Source organism: Vulpes vulpes, chromosome 11 (assembly GCF_048418805.1).
Source record: "Vulpes vulpes isolate BD-2025 chromosome 11, VulVul3, whole genome shotgun sequence".
NCBI lineage: Eukaryota > Metazoa > Chordata > Mammalia > Carnivora > Canidae > Vulpes > Vulpes vulpes.
The window spans coordinates 6,908,304-6,923,820 of record NC_132790.1 but is presented as its reverse complement, the minus strand read 5'-3'; the positions used below and the strand labels follow the sequence as shown (position 1 = coordinate 6,923,820).

The 15,517-nt window shown below is 37.6% G+C and overlaps 1 protein-coding gene across 2 annotated transcripts in view; it reads left to right on the top strand.

Moving 5' to 3' along the window:
• Window positions 1–15,517, top strand: part of NELL1 (neural EGFL like 1) — an 805,991-nt gene that overhangs the window by 148,693 nt on the left and 641,781 nt on the right. For both annotated transcript variants that reach the window (XM_072725392.1, XM_072725393.1), the window contains exon 5: window positions 7,275–7,371. In XM_072725392.1, coding sequence (XP_072581493.1) covers window positions 7,275–7,371 — 97 coding nt within the window. The remainder of the gene's footprint in view (window positions 1–7,274; window positions 7,372–15,517) is intronic.

Below are 15,517 nucleotides of genomic sequence, written 5' to 3'. Positions count from 1 at the left end.
GGCTTTTGGGTGTTTAGATATTAATATAACAAGTAGCAGATGGACGTTGGATCAGAACACCTTCAATGTCCTTTTTGACCCTGAGAGTCCTGGTTACCATTGTGCGCTTTATATGAACAGCAGGCTTTTGATTTAACGTAACATTTAAATTTCCATCTAGCTGAATAATAAGATGAAGTTAGACTAAATTATCACCCACTCTATAGTATCAGCAAATATTTTGGAGGCAGCTAGCTTAGGGTATAATTGAATGCTATAAACAGTGCGTTTTGTCTTAACTCCTGGGAAACCTGAGACCAATGACTATGGCTTCAGTGTGCCATCAGTGGCAACACATAGGGAGTGATTTAGGAGGCTCTTACTCCCCTTTCCTTTCAAGTTGCTGCCCCTGTGCTCTTAATGAAATTGGAAAGCTGACATTGGGTACTGTTCTCTAAGCAGTTGAGACAAGTGGCTTAGATGAGGTTTTTTATTTTTATTTTTTTCTGAAAATGTTTTAAAGTGTCTTTTAGATTCTGTGAAGATAAGAGCTTTGATCTTCCCTAATAACACTAACTTTTAAAAGTATTTATATTATACAGCATCGTTTTATTTAGATTATTTGTTTTATGGTCATTGAAAACCTGTGCAATAGGTACTATTTATTAAAAGTTTGAAGAAACAGAGGGCATAGGGTTTAGTAACTTGGCCCAGGTCACAAAAGCATAAATAGTTGAGGTAAGACACCAATAGAGGTTTACTGACTCTAGTCCACTGATCTTTCTGTATTTTATTTTATTTGACCCGTCGTTGAATATTTGACTTTGTAAGAGCAGAATCAGTAGATGATTATTCGGTAGAAACTCATACCTGGATTTGAATTTAGGCTTCGTTATTTATTGAATGATATTAGACAGGTCATTTAACCTCTGAACATCTGTCAATTGAGTATAGCAGTGCCTGACTTCTAGGGTTATTTCAAGGATTATAAAGTATGTAAAGTTCTGGCATTTAGTAGGTACTTAAGGCAGCTCTTCTGACTTTTGAGGCAGTGTCTGAATTTGCGTTTACTGTCCTTGCCAACTAAGCATCCTCCAGCACTGCTGGGACGCCCTTCAGAGACTGGAAGTTCATTGCCTCCCAAGGCTGTTACTTCCCTCTGTGTTTTCTGATTGTTAGAAAGTTTTTCCTATCTTGAACCAAAAGTGCCTCCTTGTAGCTTATACTTGTTGGTATGTATTTTACTTCTTTTAGCTACATAGGGTGAGTCTAATCCCTTTTCTACATGATAGTTCTCCAAATATTTGAAGACTTTATCATGCTCTTAATCTTTACTTCTTTAGATTCAATATGCTTTGTTCCTTCAGCCATTCATCATTTGATTTGGTTCATAAGGCATTCACAATCTTCCTAGGTTTTCTTTCTAAAGTGTGTCTGTTCAACATCTGAGAAGTTTCTACAAGTAAATGTGATTATCTCCGGACAGATGGCCTCAGATTAGAATAATTATCATATGGTACAGTTTAAGAACACAACATCATTTTTGACAGCCTTATGTTAGCTCACTGTTGACCAAAATGGCTAAATATTTTTCAGTATGTATTCCTGTTAAGTATTAGATCTCAGATTCTAAGAAGCAGTCTCCTAAGCACAGAATCTTTCGTTTTTCCATGTTAAATTTTATCCTGTTTGGTCCTGATTCCTTCCTATTAATAATTTAACCCTGATGGTATTATCCTAAGTCTGCTGTGACTGAAACAATCACACCAACTTCACATTTTCCCAAAAACTCAAGCACATCTGGTATTACACTGCCCAACAGAGCCAGTTGTCTGACCCTGATCCATAGTCGGCATCATCTTGGGATGACATCTGAATCATGAACTTTTTGGCAACGAGTAAGAGTTGGTAAGAAATGGAGAGAGAGATTAGGGGGATAAAATATGGTTAAAAAGGGAACATACCTTGGTATAGAAATCTAGATGAGGAAATATAAAAGAGATAGTAAAATTTAGTTAGTAGGTAACAAAGGTATGACTTTTTTTAAAAAAATTCAAGTATAATTAACATACAATATTGGTTTTGGGTGTATAATATAATTAATTATGTACATTACCTAGTGCTCATCATAAGTGTTCTTAATTCTCTTCACCTATTTCACTCATCCCCCCACCCATCTCCCCACCCATCTCCTCTTGGGCAACCACCACATCTCTGTATTTAGGAGGTTTTTTTTGTTGTTGTTGTTCATTTGTTTCTTCTATACATGAGTGAAATCATATGGTATGTCTGCCTCTGACTTCCTTTGCTTAATGTTGTATTTAGATTCATCCATGTTGCTGGCTATGTCGTGTGTGTGTGTGTGTGTGTGTGTGTATCCATGGATAAACACTTGGGTTGCTTCTATACTTTGGCTATTGTTAATAAAGGTACACTAAACACAGGGGTGTGTGTCTTTTTTAATTGTTTTCAAATTTGGGGGGTAAATTACTAGATCATGTGGTTTCTGTTTCCCACAATGCTAACGCTATCTTGCAGTCCCAGCAACGGTGCATGAGGGTTCCTTTTTCCCCACATCCTTGGCAACACTTACTATTTCTTTTTGACATTAGCCATTCTGGCAGGTGTGAGGTGATCTCATTGTGGTTTTGATTCACATTTCCCTGATCACGAGTGACGTTGAGCATCTTTTCATGTGTCTGTTGGCCATCTGTTTTGAAAAAATGTCTATCCATATCTGCTGCCCATTTTTAATTGCATTATTGTTTGGGTTTTGGGCTGTCAAAGTTCTTCATGTATTTTAGATATTAAGATTTGATTTTGATGAGTATTTTTTAAGCAGATGAAGCTGGTCACCTGAGGACTTGATGGTCTCTAGGAAGACCTCCTCTCTCTCGAGAGAACCTCTTCTCTGGCAAAGTCTCTCCAGAAGTATGTGCTAATCTCATTTGAACACTGCTGCTCTTGCATTTACTGTGACAAAGGTATCTCCTTCCAGATTTCAACTTCGCTGCCTCTTCTTTGTTGGCATTTGTACTTACTTTGCAGCCAGCTGGCAAGGAACAGTTTGGAAACCTGCTGAGCCGTGCTACTGTCCTCCCTCCCGAGCTCTGTATGGATTTAGCTTGGAATTCAATTCGTACATGTTGGGGGCATGCTCTATTCATTCCTATAATCCATCTCCCTGACTAGTCTGTTTTCTCCTGCTTAAATGCTGGAGGTGCATTTTTTTAATTTAGACATTTGCCGTCAGCTGGTTTTGTTAAACAGATGGCTAGGAGGAGACTGTAGAGCTCCTCTTTGGGCATTCCTTTCCTGTTTTCCTGGTACTATGTGATGCGTATTCCACATTAGTAAATAATTAATAGCCAGGCAACCTCACACTACAAATTCAACAAGTAGCTCATCATTGTACACTGTTGGCAAACCCTCCTGTCATGGTAAGTTTGGAGGTCGTATTTTGTAGATTGCCATGAATGCTCAGCAGTTGTCAGGACCAAGAATACTGCTAATGATACCATAGATGCCTTGGTGGCTTATTTTATTCTTATTTATTTATTTACTTATTTATTTACTTATTTATTTTAGTGGAGATCAAGAACTTTGTCCTCATATTTGTCCTAAGATGCCAAGACTGGGAAGATTGTGTTATGATCTCCTTAACATAAGACCAAAGAGGGACTTAGCCTCCTGGGAAAGGCCATCATTACCATTCAGTGTGTGTGTGTGTGTGGGGGGGGGGAGTACAGCATGAGAATTACCTCGTGTTCTGTATAGGGAACTTTCTCCGAGGAACACCGTGGTACTCACTAATGCCAGCTAACAGGCAGTGGAGGATGTAGACTTTGTCTAGCAAGTGAAGGTCATTGCAACTTTCCTCTTGAGGGAGAATGTGAACATTTTTCTTCAATTCTAGGCAGCGCCCAGGATAAACCTCTTCATTTAGCATGTCATTTGGGCTTTATATTGTCTTATTGAACAGCAGCATAATACATGTTGATCCATATGGTTTGCATTGGAAATTCATTCTTCTATATAATCGGGAAAGGTACTGTGGAGTCCCTTCAGAGGTCTTTCCTCATCCAGGTAAATAGAAATCCAATATTCCTTCATAAGTAGTGTTGTTGAACCACTGCATTGCTTTGTGTTGAGCTCTGAGGACTTTATCTGCTAACAGGAAATCGAGTTCTTCATAGAATATTGACTGGTCTTTTAAGCAGATGAGACACTTGCTATGGAAGGCATTCTTAACCAAAGTCATGAATAAAGAGGGGTTGGTACCTTGTGAAGAAAATTACTGATGTGAGCCCTTGATTCAGTGAGTGACTTTCACAAGAAGTGTCAGTTACTCTTTGCATTGTTCATTCCTCTCAAGCAGTTTTTATGTTTGACTGGATGTTTAATTTTGCATGGTGTTGTATTATAAATGAGATACATGTTAAAATACCAATGCATACTAGTGGTGTGCAAAATTCCCAAAAATTCTCCCAATATAGCTTGATAGGTAGTGCTTCGTTTGAGTGCAAGGCCTAGAAACGTGACTAAGTGGGAATTGGGTTTTCGTTGGCCATAAAGAAGGGTAGATTTTAGATGGTTGTAGAATAAATACATTATTGGTATCAGATAGCTTATGGGAATGTCATAAATTTGGACTGATTATAATGCAATCAACTTAAGCCCTAAATACTGTGCTTATCAAAAAGACTGTGCTTGATCTAATTAATTTTCAAGTTACTGTTTCACTTGTTTTTCTGCCTGGCTTTGCTTTTAGCTAGTTTGAATCTGAGACATCTCAGAACCCTGTGAGGAGCCCGATGTGGGACCCCGGGATCATGAGCTGAGCCACACAGGCGTCCCTTTAACACTGTTTTTAAGTTCTCTTCATCTTGCTATGTCTGAATCCAGTTTGTTGGTTCGGTCTGCTGCATGGAATTCTCCAGTGAAGTCTGCCACTTGAAGTGAATGGGCAGGGCTGGAGGGGAAGGCAGCAGCCAGCAGACCTCCCCTGGCATCAGGAGGGGGTCCTCCTGATGGGGGCCGCGTGACCCCAGAAATCAGCACACTCCTCTGACACAGACAAACGGTCACTGCCCTGCTTTGGGCTGATGGTTGAGAAAGCAGACACCCGAGGGCCCACTATTTTAAGGCAGAAAGAACATTTATGCATGGTGAGGTAAGACATGATAGAAAGTTGACCTTTTTTTTTCTTCTGGATCCTTCATGTACTTAATAAACATTGATTAACAACCTTCTGGCATGTTGAAAACCGAAAGAAAGCCTTGAAATGGAAAACTTTTCTCAGATGCAAATGTTTTAAAATGAAAGGTTCAGATAAATAGTTTGACAGTGTTTTCAATGCATTAGTAAAACAACCTCACAGAAAATTATGCTTCTGCTTCTTTTACCTAAATACAGCAATTTCTGTTTCGGGCCCCCTCTGAAATTTACCAACAGGGAACATAATTTTTGGATCGTTGTCTCCATAGTTCATAAATAACTTTGCATTCTGCTTTCCTCCAGTGAAAATTATTTTGTCTATACTTTCCCATATTTCATAACCTGGAATATTTGTCACTCTTAAGGATTGTAGTAAATTACAGCAAGCTGATCTACCACAATTTAGACATTTCACATTTGTCGTAAATTTGGCTTGTTTTAGTTTTTTTGTGAATATTAGAAAAAGCTCATCTTGAAATATATCGCAGCTTCGTGGGTTAAAGCAGTTTTGACAGATTGCTTCATCTAAAATTGTTGATTCTAACGTGTGAAAGATGTTGCATTCGTGTGGAGAAAACATAGCCTGTCCTCTTAAGGGAGACTTAAATTCTCTTGGTTATGTTTTGAGCATCCATTTATAATGGAAAGATAATTAATACAGACATACCAAATATATTTAGAGCTTTCTCCGTTGAGTACCTTGCATGTATTGGTAGGAAACAGCACTTTTCCAGCGGGGGAGAAGAGTCGATGGGCAGTGTGGTTAAGATACAAGGCTGCAGCGTGACTGCTCCTAATGGCAACATCTACTGATTCACTGGCTGTGACATGACTGAATGGTTTCTCACTTTCTGCCTTTTGAGAGCCACTGGAGGAACAGGTCCCTCTCTGGCAGGCGGCAGTCAGCTCCCATCGTGCGTGGAGGCCTGATGATTTGTCAGGCTTTCGGAAGTATCTGGAGCTAACTCCTCCCATAGCTGTTCTGAGCAAGGGCTGAAGAGTGCAAGGACTGGACAGGCCATCAGGAGTAATGGAAGTTCCCTGATGGTCTGTATGGCACCCCACCCAGAATCTTCTGAGCATCTAAGGTCAGGTTCAATTCTCAGGCAAGCTGCTCCTTCCCCTTCCCAGCTTAGAAGGTGCTGAGAGGCCCTTGCCTAGGGGTGAGGCGAAGGCCTATGATGAACTGGTAGCTGGTCATTGCAGGGACTATTTCTAAACGGAGCATAAATCTCAGGATTTGTGACCAGGGCTTGGTAGGGCAGAGCAATTGAGACCGTTCCATTGTTCAGCAGTTTCTGTAGGTACCTTCAAAGATTCTAGGGCTATTGCCTCCTTTGAATTAGTTATGTCTCCACCTATTTTGTGAAGATTTTTTTCATATATAGAACTTGCTTTTTGCTGCATGAGGGCAGGATTTTGGATGTCTGGTTGATTGCTCTATCTCTTGTTGCCTCATGTGTAGCTTGGAGCATAAAAATTGCTCAATAAACATTTGTTGATTGGATGATTTCAGTTATCTGATTTTGTGGATTAAGCATATCATGTGGGCAACCGCTCACTGGTTGAGAGGAGTATAGCAGGTGACTGTAGAAATGAGTAGCAGCGTGATAAAGCCAGGGAGAAGTAGAGTGCAAAGGGGAGTGCACGGACTTTGCAGCCATATGGATGGGGATTCTCATCCCAACTTCACTGTTCCTTGTCTTAACTTGGTTGACCAGCTTATGTTCTCGGAACCTCAGCTTTCTTACCTGTAATGTGGGTCAATCCACTTTACTCACGTAGTATGTTGTGAGGGTCATTGCTCAGAGAAGATACCTAAGACTATTATCTTCCTCCTCCTTCTGCTGCCAAATGGGTGAAAACAGAAAGCCAACAGAGGCCCAGTTACTGTGTCCACATGTTGTCAAGAAGTAGATCTCTACGTTCATATTACCTGAAATCTAAAACATGCCATTTACTGCCTCCATCTGTCTATACCAGCAGCTAATGCCATGAGTACTTCAAACAACATGCATACCCTTTTGTTATGCTTTGAGCCTCTTTATTAATCACTTTATTGATCTTTGTCCCTACAGAATTTACGAACGCGTAATAGACCCTCCTGAAACCAACCTTCCCCCAGGAAGCAACTTATGGCTTGGTCAACGCAACCAAAAGCATGGCTTTTTCAAAGTAAGCATTTCCTTCTATTTTTGCCAGGTGCTTTTCTATGTGCTTGACATAAATAAGTGTCACGGCGATTCTATGAAGTAGGTGCTTTGAAACTCGACAGAAGTCAAGTGACTTGTTCAAGGTCGCACAGTTCACTCTCCTGCCAAGTTGGATGATGCGTAATGTAAACGATCCTTCTAATGTTTCTTACTGACCTATTTCTGAGAGATGTAGGGTAATTGGTTTCCATTCTCAGAATCTTGGGGTGGGTAGTCAACAAGTCTCAACTTCTGTGAGCTTTGGTTTTCTTATCTATAAAGAAGATAATACAATAACTGCATTGTTGTACTTGATAGAAACAGGACAACAGTGGTAAAATGAAGGAAAAAAACCTCATGAAACTTTAAAAACTCTTGGTCTTCAGCAGATTGGTAGACTTTTGCTTCTGGCAGTATGGTGGAGGAGATATTTCAAAAAAGTTCTCCTGCTTTGAAATGCCTTGAAATACTGGATTAAACGGAACAAAAAAAATCTTTTAAGACCCATCATTGCACTTAAAGAAAATTATTGGAGACGAAATACGTGGAAAAAAGTAAAAACCAGAGGGATGTTTCCCAATACCAACAAATTAGAAACTTCAGTTTCTTTTCTGTTACTACAATTTGATTCAGATGTAATTGACCCATAATTATGTAACTTTAAGATGTGTGCTGTTGGATTTGATATACTTGTATTTTGCAAAATGATTATCAGCAGTGTTCAGTAACACCTCCTTTGCCTCACATAATTACCATTGGCTTTTTTTTTTTTGTCCTGAGAATATTTAAGATCTACTCTCTTTCAGATACATGATACAATATTATTCACTGTAATCACCACAGTGTACATTAGATTTCCAGAATTTACTTGTAATATAACTGAAAGTTGATATATTTTGACTAGCATCTCCCCAGGTCCCCTAACCTCTTGCAGTCAGCATTGCACTGCCTCTGAGTTGAGGTTTTCTAGATTCTACGTATATGTGATATTGTGCAGTATTTGTCTCTTATTTCCCTTTGCACAACGCCCTCAGAGTCTATTCATGTTGGAAATGGCAGGATTTCTTTTTCCTTGTGGCTGAATATTATTCTATTGTATATATGCCACCACTTTTTTTTAGCCTTTCATCTATTGACATATACTTATTTTTTCTATGTCTTGTCTGCTGAGAATAGTGTGGCAATAAGTATGAGGATGAAGATATCTGTTGGAGATAGTGATTCAGTTTTCTTTGCATATATACTCAGCTTAATCCACTCACCTGTGGGATTGCTGGATTGTATGGTAGTTCTATTTTAAATTTTTTGAGGAACTTTCACAGTGGTTGTACCAATTTACATTTTCCCAATGTACAAGGGTTCCTTGTTCTCCTCACTTGCTATTTTTTTCTTTCCGATGACAGCCATTTTAAGAGAGATGAGGTGATATTTCATTGGTTTTGATCTGCATTTCCCTGATGACTAGTGATGTTGAGCAACTTTTCATGTACTTATTGACCATTGGTACGTCTGTGGAAAAAAACTATTGGGTTCTTCTACCCATTTTTTAATCAGCTGTTTTGCTATTGTGTTGTAGGAATTTTAAAATACATTTTTGGATATTGACCTCTTACCAGATTACTGATTTGCAAATATTTTCTTCCATTCCATAGGGTGCCCTTTCATTTTGTTCATTGTTTCTTTTGCCGTGGAGAAGCTTTTTAGTTTGTAGATCTACTTACTAATTTTAGATTTTACCGCCTGTGTGTTTGGTGTCCAATCCAAAAAATGATTGCCAAGACCAATGCCAAGGTGCTTTCTCCCTGTTTTCTTCTGGGAGTTTTATGGTTTCAGTCTCTTGTTTAATTCTTCAACCTACTTCAAATTTTTGTGAGTGGTGATATAGGAATCCAATTTCTTCTTGGTGTGGTTATCCAGTTTTCCCAATACCATTTATTGAAGAGACTATCCTTGTTGAATAGTCTTGACTCCTTTGTCAAATAGTACATGTATGTGCAATGGTTTATTTTGGGGCTCGATCCTGTTCTCTTGGTCTTATAGATCTGTGTTTTGCCAGACTGCTTTGATTATTGTAGCTTTGTAGTATGCTGTTGGCCCCTGAACAAAAGGGATTTGAACTGCATGGGTCTATTTACACGTGCATTTTTTTCCGATACAGTACTATAAATGTATTTTCTCTTTGGATTTTCTTAACATTTTCTTCCTAGCTTTAGTGTAAGACTAGAGTACATAATACTTATTTTATAAAATATGTATCATTTGACTGTGTATGTTAATGGTTAGGATTACATCAACAGGTTATTAGTAGTTAAGTTTTGGGGGAGTCTGAAGTTAGGTGTGCACTTTTGACTGCATGGAGGTTGGTGCTTCTAACTCCTACATCGTTAAAAGGTCTAATATACTTTGAAATCTGAAAGTGTGATGCCTTCAGGTTTGTTCTTCTCTTAGCATTACTTTGACTATTTAGGAGTCTTTTGTGGTTCCTATATAAACTTTAGTGTGTGTGTTCTTTTCTTGTTTGAAAAATGCCATTTAGGTTTTGATAGGGATTGCACTGAATCTATAAATGGGTTTGGGTAGTTGAACATTTTAATAGTATCCCTGCAATCCATGAATATGGGCTAGGTTTACATTTGTTTGTGTCTATTTCAATTTTTTTAATCAAAGTTTTGTAATTTTCATTGTACAGATTTTTCTCCTCCTTGGTTAAATCCTTAAGTATTTTATGGTTTTTGATACTATTGTGAATGGAATTCTTTTATTTCTTTGTCAGATATTTCATTGTTAGCATATAGAAATGCAACTGAGGGCAGCCTGGGTGGCTCAGTGGTTTAGTGCCACCTTCAGCCCAGGATGTGATCCTGGAGATCCAGGATTGAGTCCCATGTTGGGCTCCCTGCATGGAGCCTGCTTTTCCCTCTGCCTGTGTCTCTGCCTCTCTCTCTCTCTCTCTCTCTCTGTCTCTCATGAATAAATAAATAAATAAAATCTTTAAAAGAAAAAAAAGAAATGAAACTGACATTTGTATGTTGATTTTTGTATCCTGCAGCTTTACTATTAGTTTTCTAAGTTTTTTGGTGGAATAGTTGGGGTTTTCTATAGGTAAAGTTGTATCACCTGCAAAAAGAGTTTTACTTAGTTCTTTCTGATTTGCTTGCCTTTTATTTCTTATTGCTCTGATGAGGTCTCTTATTGTGTTGAATAAGAGTGGTGAGAGTGGGGTGCCTTTGCTTTGTTTTTCAGCTTAGAGGTGTAAAACTTTTAACTTTTCACTCTTGAGTATGATGTTAGCTGCAGGCTTGTCATACATGGCTTTTATCATGTTGAGCTTATGTTCCTTTGCCCAATTTTTTGAGTCTTCTTATTGTGAAAGGAAGTTGTATTTTGTCAAATGCTTCTTCTGTTTATGAGATGATCCTATGGATTTATCTTTCATTCTGTTGGGATATGTCTCATTTATCAATTTGCATATGTTGAACCATTTTAGCATTCCAGGGATAAATCTTACTTGATCATGATGTATGATTCTTTAATGTGCCCTTGAATTGAGCTTGCTAATATTTTAAATCTTACATCTACATTCATCAGGGTTATCAGCCTGTAGTTTTCTTGTAGTATTCTTATCTGATTTTGATATCAGGATAATGCTGGTCTCCTTAAATTAGTTGGGGATTTGGGGAAGATTTCCTCTTTTTTTTTTCTTTTTTTTGAAAAGTTTGAGAAAGATTGGTGTTAAATGTTTGGTAGAATTCACCAGTGAAGCCATTTGGTCCTGGGCTTTTCTTTTCCTTTAAAAAAAAAAAATCAAAGCATAACTTAACATAGAACAAAATTCATTCTTTTACATACGGTTTTGAGTTTCGGAAAATTGATATAGTTATGTAAACACATCATAGTAAAGATAAAAGGACCATTCCATAAATTTCATAAATTCCCCTGTAATGCTTCTGATTGATCTCATCTTCCATGTCCAGCAACTATTGATCTGTTGTCTGGCCCTATAGTTTTACCTTTCCCAGAATGTTCTATAAATGAAATCATGCATGTATGTTGAGATGCAACCTTTGGTGATTCATTTTTCTTATGGTACTCTAATTCTTTCCAAGGATGTACTAAAGTTTTTTATTCATCCCTCAATTCATGGACATTTAGGTTGTTTTGAGATTTGGGCATTTATGAATAAAGCCACTTAAAATGCTTGCTTACAGGTTTTTGTATGAACACAAATTTTCTTTCAGGTATGTAGAAGTGGGATTGCTGGACTGTATATGAAGTGTATAAGAAAATGCTGGTGTATTTTCCAAAGTGGCTGTCCTAGTTTGCAACTGCACAGCAATATATGAAGTCCCAGTTAGAGCCTTAAATTTCAGCAGTCTGTAGTGGAATGGGAGGAATGTCTTAGATATCATGAAACATTGGAAGATGGGGCAGAAAATTCTAAAACAAAACCACAACCTAGAAGACTACCAACTCAAGAGAAAGTTTAGAAAGAAGAGTCTACTACTTAGCCATGGGAAAGCAGTCCAATAGCTGGTCTTTCTCCACCTCAGTTTCTCATAGGAAAAAGTTGTTCCCAGGAAAGAATTTGAAATCATAGTCCTGACATCATGCAGCCTTGAAATTTGGGTTTATTTTGCCAATGAAGCTTAAAGAAGCTATCTTAAAGTGGTCCTTGGTTGGGAACCATGGGATTCTGGATGAAGAAAATAAAATTATCTTTGGGGAAAAGTCTCATTCTGTGCAGACTTCACAGATTCCTACAGTTTCATGCAAATAGGATTTTACGTTGTGTGAGTGAAAGTTGGAAGAAGCAACAATTGAATTAGCCCTCAAAGGGCTGCAGAAATAGGAATTATAGTATAGAGTTTTGAAAATCCCTATGTTTTAAAATGTTTAAAGAAACAAAGTAACACATCTGTGAGGACTGGAGAATATAAATATGAGGGAAGACCAAAGAGAACTTCCAGAAATAAATATAGTCATTGAAGTGAGAAAAAACCCTCAGTGAACCCGCTAAACAGTAGATTAGACACAGGTAGGAGAACATTTGTAGAATAGAAAATATTGTCAAAGTAATTATTCTAATTATAGTGTGAAGATCGAGGAAGATGGGAAAGAGATTAAGTTGTAGAGAAGAAACACAAATAGAGGAAAAGATTCTATAGATGTTTTTACTGTGTGTGTATTCATATATATCTTTGAAAACTCCTGAAGGTAGTAGGAGATATTTTGGGTACTATTAGAAGTATGATGGCTAAGAATTTTCTAAAACTAATAAAAGAATATCAATTCTCACTATAGCAAGTATAATGTAGTCAACGTATATATTAGGTATTGCTGTCTCTCAAGAAACTTAATTATTTTGTAAGCTTCTGAGATTTTTATTTAGGTCACAATTCTTCATGTTGATTGGTTGAGTTTTCTGGTCTGGCCTGGCTCTGCTGATATCTACTGGGCCCTCAGGTATGATGGTCATTTGGCAGGTGAGCAGGGGCCAGGATGGTTTAAGATGGCCTTGTCACATCTCCAGTAGTACGCTGGCTGTTGACTAGTGTACCTCAGTTCTCCTTCGTATGGTTTCTCATTCTCTAGTGGCCTAGAAGCTTCTCCACATGGCAGTCCTAAGATTCCAAGTGTAAGAAGAGAGCAAGCCCTAGAATATTAGTGCTTTTCAAGGTTCAGCTTCCCTTATCTTTTTTGCTAATATTTTATGGTCCAAAGCAAGTCATAATCAAGAGCCAAACTCATAGTCAAGGGGTAAAGAAAAAAATTCCACCTTTAAAGGACTATTCTGCTGTGTCACATTGCAAGGATATAGATGGAAAAAGGGGAAGAATTTTGGAACACTTTATTACCAAGTAAGATAAATGGCCACACTTAGATATATTACTGGAATAGCAGAACCCTAAAGACATGAAGAAGATACTGACAGTAACCCTTAAAAGGTAAATTTTCTACACAATAATATAGATTGAACAGTTGGATTTTAATCAGTAAAAGCAGAAGTTAGATGATGATAAAAAATGTTCCCAAAGTTTTCAGAGCAAATAACTATTTCAGAGAAAATAACTCCCAAATGTAGTAGTATGTACCCAGCTTAATTATCATTTGAAAAAGAGCATGAAGTAAGAATTTATAGACAAAGCTTTCAATTTTATGACCAATAGATCCTCATTAAAGAAACTTTGCAGAAGACAGACATATAAAGTACAAGGGGACTTGATGAACAACTGGAGAGTATAAATGAACCTTAATCATAGCTTGATTAAATAATGCCCAATAATTTTGGGGGAAAAATAATAGACAAAATGGTGATGGGATTATCTGATTTAAAGTACCATAAGGACTTGTATTCTGAAAATGAATAGAGAAATTGGCTAACTTTAGACTAAGTTTGCATGTTAAAAATTTAACATCAAAATAGAAATACGACTTTCAGATTAAGTATTTGAGATTTTTTTTTAAAAAAGTTCTATCAACTCAAAATAAGGCCAAAAGAGAAAAAAAGTTAGGTAAAATTCCAGTTTGTAATATTTACTATCAAATTGAGTGATTTACACGTAACGGTTAAAAGTAGGAGTATTATATTGGATTGATAAAACTCAAATCCTGATGTATATTGTTTATATAGAGACAATTAAAAATAAATGTCCATTCTTTTGTGGCCATTGCCGAGGCTCCAGTGGCCAAAATGAAGTGTGTTCCTTTAGTGACTTCTGACTGAAACGAGAACTATAAAAGGCATTTCAGTGCCCCTTCCCACATTCCCAGGCAGGTTCTGTCTTCCTTCCTTCCTGAAGAGCTGAGACAGAAGTACACCATGTGATCTGATGAGAGGATGAAATACAGGTTGTGTGAGGACAGTGCAAAGGTCAGCAAACTGGCAAAGCGGTCCAGGTATATAGGAAGAAATCTGTCCTCTACACTGAACGAGTAGAGCAAGAGAAGGCTGACGACACAACTGCCACGTGGTGGGCATTCCCCCTAGCAAGGTGGTTATCACTAGACTAAAACCGGACAAAGACCATCAGAAGGTCCTTGAGTGTAAAGACAAATCTTGCTAAGTAGGAAGGAAAAGAACAAATATAAGGTAGAAAGAATTGAGAAGGTGCATGAATAAAGTAATCCTACATAGGCCTTTAACTTGTGAAAATGAAGAAGGATTCCTAGGGCAGCCCGGGTAGCTCAGTGGTTGAGTGCCTGCCTTCAGCCCAGGGCGTGATCCTGGAGTCCCGGGATCAAGTCCCACATTGGGCTCCCTGCATGGAGCCTGCTTCTCCCTCTGCCTGTGTCTCTGCCTCTGTCTCTGTCTCTCATGAATAAATAAATAAAATTTTAAAAAATGGGAAAAAAAAAGGGTTCCTAAGTGTTGATAGTGTGGTGGCTAAAGAAACAGGCTAGACTAAAAAGGAAGCTATAGAATGCTCTGGCATTCACACTTCAAGGCCCCCAAATTTACCACATAATATACCATTTTAAAGATGCATACACCTGATATATAAAACCTAAAAATATACATGGCAGCATTACAGAATATTCTGGAAGGAGGGTCTTTTCACTATGGGGTGTTAGGTCAGCTGAATATCCCTATGGGGAAATAGCTAATCTTGACCTCTCTTTCACACTACATGCAGAATCAATTCCAGGAGATTATATATCTGAATCTGAAAGGTAAACTAGTAAAACTTAAAAAGATAGAATAGGAAAATATCTTTATGTGACCTTGGTAGGAAAAATATTTCTTAACTGAGACGTAAAGTAATAACTACAAAGAAAAAGATTGATATATTAGAATATGTTAAAATTCACAACTTTTTTCTTGTTTCAAAATACATGAGAGTTAAAAGGGCATGCCCTTGAATAGAAGCTATTCAAAGTAGTTATATCCTATGAAGGCAAAAAAGGCAGAAATTAAATGAGTAAAATATCCAACTTAAGATGCCAGCAAATGGAAACCAGAATAATTATAAGAAAGTAAAAGGCATGAGAAAATGAGCGTATAAGAACAGAAATGAGAATAATGAGTAGGGTACAATAGACAAAATCAAGAAAGCATAATTTGGCCATTTGAAAAGACAAATTGAAGTTTGAGCAAGAAAAATGAAAGAAAAAATTACAAAAATAAAAAT